The following is a 6379-nucleotide window of genomic DNA, read 5'->3' as shown; positions in this document are numbered from 1 at the left end:
CCATAGGTCACCTGGGTGATGTTTGGCCCCCTCTGGATTTCAAACAAATAACAACGGAAATTAACGCCCCCTCTGGATTTCAAACAAATAACAACGGAAATTAACGCTGACACAGGAAAACTACAAGAGTCCACAGGCCTGGAATTCCCAGCTTGCCTGGGAAACTCCAAACACTTAGACCTATGGGGGGCACCCCCTTCACAGCAGCCATCCCTGGGGCCGAGCTGCATCCAGCCCCAAATTTGCCTCTTCCTGGTTCCAGAGTGGTGGGGGCTGTCTTCCCTGATGACAGCTGTGCCAGCGGAGTTCAGCCAGGGGTGAGGCTGGGACAGACTCCAACCCATTGTGCTTCTCCCACTTTGATTCAGGATGTGGGACCACGGCGGCTCTTCTCCCACCCACGGGAACCAGCCCTTGGGCCTCACGGACCCAGTCGACACAAGGTGAGAGCCACCTGGTATGGTGTATGTAGCAATCAGCTTTTAGTATATGATAGGCTGTGCCATGACTTAGTAGCCTAGAATAGCAGACCTTGTATTTTGTGTGTTCTTTGTGCGGTTTTTTTGAGACAGGATCTCACTGTGTTGCCCAGGCTGGAGTGCAGTGGCTCCATCATAGCTCACTGCGGCCTCAAACTCCTGGGCTCAAGCGATCCTCCTACCTCAGCCTCCTGAGTAGCTGGGACCATAGGCACTCACCACCATGATGGTTAATTTTTGTACTTTTTGTGGAGACGAAGTCTCCCTATGTTGCCCAGGCTGGTCCAGACCTCCTAGGCCCAAGCAATCCTCCCACCTTGGCCTCCAAAAGTGCTATTATCCCAGGCATGAGCCACCGTGCCATGCCAGGCATTGTATTACTTCTTGCTACTCTGTGGGGCAGTGGGCGGTCCCTGGCACTCACCCGGGCCTCAGTGAGCTACGTGGCCTCACATATTTGGCTTCCATAAGCTGGAACAGTTTCTCTGTGTCCCTTCGTGCAGTGATGATCCCCGGGTTCCTGGAGGAGGAAGAGGAGGTGGGTACCCATGTGCCAGCTCTCCTCAGTCCTATTAGTCAAAGCTAGTCTTTGCAAAACCCAGAATTGCTGGGCATGGTGGCTCACGTCTATAATCCCAGCACTTTGGGAGGCTGAGGCGGGTGGATCACCTGAGGTCATGAGTTTGAGACCAGTCTGACCAACATAGAGAAACCCCATCTCTACTGAAATATAAAAAATTAGCTGAGCATGGTGGCACATGCCTGTAATCCCAGCTACTTGGGAGGCTGAGGCAGAAGAATCGCTTGAACCTAGGAGGCAGAGGTTGCAGTGAGCGAGATCATGCCATTGTACTGCAGCCTGGGCAACAAGAGCGAAACTCCATCTCAAAAAAAAAAAAAAAAGCCCAGAATCATTTTGGAGGATCATATACACAGGGCTGGGTACTACAATTGCCTGCTTCACTCCACCGACCCTTCTTCCGCAGATGTCCCCCCCGCCCAGTGGCTTCGGTGAACGGAGCAGCGGTGGGAGTGGCGGGGGCCCCCTCTCTCACTTCTATTCAGGCTCGCCCACTTCCTACTTCACCAGCGGCCTGCAGGCTGGCCTCAAGCAGAGCCACCTCAGCAAGGTGAGGAGCCTCTCTGGCTGAACACAGGCATCCTGGGACAGCTACGATTCGGGGGTGCTTGCCACCGGGGCTCTGTGACCCTCGGTACCCAGGCCAAAGCTGGGGTGGTGGCAGGGGTCGGTCTTGCTCAGGGTGGAGTAGCAACAGCCTGTTGTCCTCTATCCACCCTGTGCATCAAGCACCTAGCACTGCTAGCCTTCCAGGCTTTCTGTCACTTGCTCCCTCTACAGCCCAGGCTGTGGGTGCTACTTGGCCCCATTTGACAGATGAGAAAACCGAGGCTCAAATAAAATGGAGCAATTGGCCCCCAGGTCTCATGGCTAGAAAGTAGCAGAAGCAAGATTTGAACCTGAAACCTGAAACCCTTCCCCTGCGGGGACAGGGAGGGCAGGGAGGGCGCGGGTGCGGGGCGGGAGGGGTGCTTCCTCTGGCCCCCAGGGAGTAACCTGTTCCACCTCTCCATTTCTTCCAGGCGATCGGCTCTTCCCCACTGGGCTCCGGAGAAGGGCTCCTGGGCCTCGGCCCAGGGCCTAATGGTCATAGCCACCTGCTGAAGGTACGGGCAGGGGGTGGGGACATGCAGGGCTGGGGAGCCCCGGCCCCCCAGCGGCCCCTGACCTGCCCCGCCCTGCCCTCTGTCTCCAGACCCCACTGGGCGGCCAGAAACGCAGCTTTGCCCACCTACTGCCCTCGCCCGAGCCCAGCCCAGAAGGCAGCTATGTGGGCCAGCACTCCCAGGGCCTCGGCGGCCACTACGCGGACTCCTATCTGAAGCGGAAGAGGATTTTCTAAGTGGCTGGCGCCAGAGATAACTCAAGGGCCTGCACCAAATCGCTTTTGGGTTTTCTGGTGTTTTGTTTTGTGTTTTTTTAAACCATTTTCTCTCTTTCGGTAATAGAAAAATCTCTGAAAGACTTTACTGACCAATCAGCTGGAGCCCCAGGAGCCCAAGGGGTGTGGGGGAGTCTGGAGGCCTCATTGCACCTCTGGCTTGCTCCCCACACCGAAACCCTGCAGCCTTAAGAGAGAGGGGCCCCGGCCTGCTCTCCCTCCCTTCCCCCATCTCCTCTTCCGATGTGCCCGTCTCTCCGGAGCCCTCCTGCCTCGTTGATCCTGTAATTTTGGCCTTTCGAGTGCCTTGGAGGTTTCCCTGACCTCCCGTGAGGATACAGAGACTGTCTCCTTTTTTTTAACTTTGACAACTGACTTCTGTTTCCTTTTCTAATTTTTATTTTTAAAACCACCGCGGACAACCCCCAGCTGTGATTCCTTCAAGGTCCGGCCTGTCCGGGCCACCATTCCACACTTTGCAGTTTGAAACAGCTCTTTTTCCTACATCTGCTGCAGGCATGGCTGTCTCCTGCCCCTGCCTGCCCATCTGGCCAATATCCCAGCCCCGGGGCCCGGGGTCCCTGCCGCAGCCCCCTCCCCTTCTGATGCCTTAAAAGCTGGGCCCCAGGCCCTGCTGGCCAGAGCCACAGATGCCAAGCTCTGGGAGCTTGACTATGGACCAAACAGCTCTGGCCTAGGGATTGGGCCACCCTACCTAGGATCTCCACCCTGGGGACAGTAGAAGGGCAAAGCCTTCATCTTGGCGAACCAGCCCCACCACCCCCTCCTGCCTGGGCCTCGGTGCAGAGATGGGCTTTCTCTGCCAATCCCCTGCTGTCTGTCTGTGGGAGTCGGACGTTGTGCCCATCTCCCAGAGCCTCTGCTGTCACTCCCTTGTTGAAGATGAATTCTTGAATTCTGCCTGCCCACCCCAGGCCAGATCCCTGGAGCTGGCCTCCTTTCAGCCCAGTGCCAGAAACCAGCACTCCATGAAGATAAGCTCTGGGCCCGCACACCAGCAGGACCTGTCGACCTGAGGTGACCCTGGGCCTTGCCCCCAGCCAACTGGGCCACTAGCTTCCCTCCCTTGACTCTGGGGGTCCACATCCACTCCAAGGGGACTATTCCCCGGACCCCACCCCAATCTCCCCACACGGACCTTTGCTGAATTAAAGTTTGTAAGTAAATGGTTTTAAAGAAATCAGAGTTGGCTGGTTCTTGGGACAAACAGTGGGCCTTAGTGGGAGGTCTGGGATGGCCCCGCGGGTTTACCTGAGCTGGATCCCGCCCTGCTCTTCCCTCCTTGTCACCGCAGGCCCTAAGCAAACATCTGCGCTTCTGTTCCAGTAATTACGGGCCCTTACCTCGCGTCCCTGGCGCGGCGCATGCTCAGTCGGTGGGTCACGTGATGCACGTCATGGCTGCCTCCATGACCCGGGGCGGCGTGAGTGCCAGGGTTCTGCTTCAGACTGCAAGGGGCACCTGGTGGAACCGAACTGGGGGCACTTCGGGGTCGGGGGAGGGGGTGGCGCCGGGAACAACCAGAAAGTTTCAAGCGACAGGTACCTGAGGCGCCCGGGGCGGGCAGCGTTAACCCGTCAGATGCCGGCGGGGCGGGGCTCTGCGCAGCCGCTCACTCAACCGTGTTTTCCAGGCTCGCGCTCGGCGGGAGAGGAGGAGACAGGCGGCCCCGAGGAGCCCGGGGACGTGTGAGTGCAGGGGGCCAAGTCCCCCATTCCTCATCCCACGGAATTCCTCTGGTCCCCATCTTGCCCTGTAGCTTCATCTCGCGGTCCCCCTTCTGCTTTGCCCTATTCAGCACCTGTGCGTCAAGCCTCAATCCCTACTTCCTAACCCTAGATTCTACCCGGGCCCTGAGCCCATCATCCAGTTCGGCATTCGCACCTCCATCTGTCCCCAGGGTGAACGTGGTGTTCGTAGACCGCTCAGGCCAGCGGATCCCAGTGAGCGGCAGAGTCGGAGACAATGTTCTCCACCTGGCACAGCGCCACGGGGTGGACCTGGAAGGTAGGAACTGGGCACAGGGAGTTAAGGAGGTCCTTATCCATTTGTCCAAAACAAAAACAAAAACAAATCAGGTGTGTCTCTTCATGACTTTTCCCACCAAATATGGACTAAAATCCAAACCCCTTACCACAGCCTCATCTGTTGCCAAGCTCTTATTTATTAAGCATTTATTAGAGATCACTAGGACTCCTGACTCCCAGGATTTTGTGTTCTCTTCCCCCTTCCTCCCTGTATTCTAGCCACATTGGCTTTCTTTTTGTTGTTATTTTGAGATGGAGTTTCACTCTTGTTGCCCAGGCTGGAGTGCAATGGCTTACTGCACCTCAGCTCACTGCAACCTCCACCTCGCGGGTTCAAGCGATTCTCCTGCACCACCTGCCAGACTAGCTGGGATTACAGGCGCCCACCACCAAGCCCGGCTAAGTTTTGTATTTTTAGTAGAGACAGGGTTTCACCACGTTAACCAGGCTGGTCTCAAACTCCTGACAGGCAATCTACCCGCTCAGCCTCCTGAAATGCTGGGATGACAGGCGTGAGCCACCACACCCAGCCCACACTGGCTTTCTTGTGGTTCCTCAAACAGTCCAGCTCATTCCTTCCTGCCTCGGGTCCATTGCATTTGCTGTTCGCTCTGTCTGAAGTGCTTGCCCAGCAAACATTCTGGCTCTTTCTCATCCTTCAGACCTCAGTGTAAATGTCATGTCCCTAACAATTCCATTCCCCTCAGCCCAGCTGAAGTACCCATGCCCTAGTTACTCTGTCTCATCAGTGTGATATGATATATAGCACTTCTCACTTTTTTGTCTTTTCAAGAGACACAGCCTTGCTGTGTCGCCAATGCTGGAGTGCCATGATGCAATCATACGTCACTGCAGCGTTGAACTCCTGGGTTCAAGTGATCCTCCCACCTCAGCCTCCCAAGTAGCTGGGATTATAGGCACAAGCCACGATGCCAGGCTGTTTTGTTTCCTACTTTGTCATCTGTCCCCCAGTGAGAGTGGAGACCCATGTTCTTATTCATGCTTATCTGTTGCCTTGCCTGTCAGGATGTAACAGGTGTTTGATAATTTGTTGAGAGAAAAATAATAATAGAAATTTCTTGTCCAGGCGCAGTGGCTCACGGCTGTAATCCCAACACTTTCGGAGGCCGAGGCAGGTGAATCACTTGAGGACAGGAGTTTGAGACCAGCCTGGCCAACATGGTGAAACCTTGTCTCTACAAGAAACACAAAAATTAGTGGGGTGTGGTGGCACATGCATATAATCCCAGCTACTTGGGAGGCTGAGGCACAAGAATCACTTGAACTTGGGAGGCAGAGGTTGCAGTGAGCCAAGATGGCACCACTGTACTCCAGGCTGGATGGCAGAGCGAGACTGTCTCAAAAGAAAAAAAAAATATATATATATGTCTTTAACTATGTTAATACATATTCACTGACTGAATCTTCATGACAACTTGAGTAGTAGAGACTGTTATTCCATATTATAGATGAGGAAACTAAACCCCAGGTTAAGTAGACCTGGTCTAAGGTCAAGTGAGTGACAATACTAGACTCACCAGTCCATTTTAGCCACTAATCTGTGTTGCCTTTTTATGAATACCTACTGCTCGTCAGGCAGCAATATACAAAACACATAAGGCCTCTGTCATTTCACACCCATTTCGGCCTAATAGGGACAATAATCCCACAGGTAAATATATAATTATGTCATGAGTAACTTGGGGAGGGTTGTCTGGAAGAAAATATACAGGGTTTGCTTTTGGAATGAATATATCAGGGATCCTGATTTTATCATTAAAGGGGAAGATATGTTGGGAGGGGTTATGAAAGGCCTACGTAAAGTTCTGTTCTGGAATCCAGCAGCCAGTAGTCTAGGACAGAGATTGGAATGTGAAATAGATTTGCTTTT

General features: G+C 54.2%; 2 protein-coding genes across 2 annotated transcripts in view; both read left to right on the top strand.

Annotated features, from left to right (window-relative positions):
- Window positions 1–3641, top strand: part of RAVER1 (ribonucleoprotein, PTB-binding 1) — a 22093-nt gene extending 18452 nt beyond the window's left edge. Inside the window, exons 10-13 of the mRNA XM_011994406.1 lie at window positions 369–443; window positions 1466–1609; window positions 2082–2165; window positions 2255–3641. Of these exons, the coding sequence (XP_011849796.1) occupies window positions 369–443; window positions 1466–1609; window positions 2082–2165; window positions 2255–2401 (450 nt within the window). The 3' untranslated portion in view covers window positions 2402–3641. The remainder of the gene's footprint in view (window positions 1–368; window positions 444–1465; window positions 1610–2081; window positions 2166–2254) is intronic.
- The window catches only part of FDX1L (ferredoxin 1-like), a 5864-nt gene continuing 3125 nt past the window's right edge, over window positions 3641–6379 (top strand). The window contains exons 1-3 of the mRNA XM_011994417.1: window positions 3641–4002; window positions 4095–4149; window positions 4362–4468. Of these exons, the coding sequence (XP_011849807.1) occupies window positions 3849–4002; window positions 4095–4149; window positions 4362–4468 (316 nt within the window). The 5' untranslated portion in view covers window positions 3641–3848. The remainder of the gene's footprint in view (window positions 4003–4094; window positions 4150–4361; window positions 4469–6379) is intronic.

This window comes from Mandrillus leucophaeus, unplaced genomic scaffold (genome assembly GCF_000951045.1).
Source record: "Mandrillus leucophaeus isolate KB7577 unplaced genomic scaffold, Mleu.le_1.0 Scaffold112, whole genome shotgun sequence".
In the NCBI taxonomy this organism is placed as follows: Eukaryota; Metazoa; Chordata; class Mammalia; order Primates; family Cercopithecidae; genus Mandrillus; species Mandrillus leucophaeus.
This window is presented reverse-complemented; position numbering and strand designations above follow the sequence as displayed.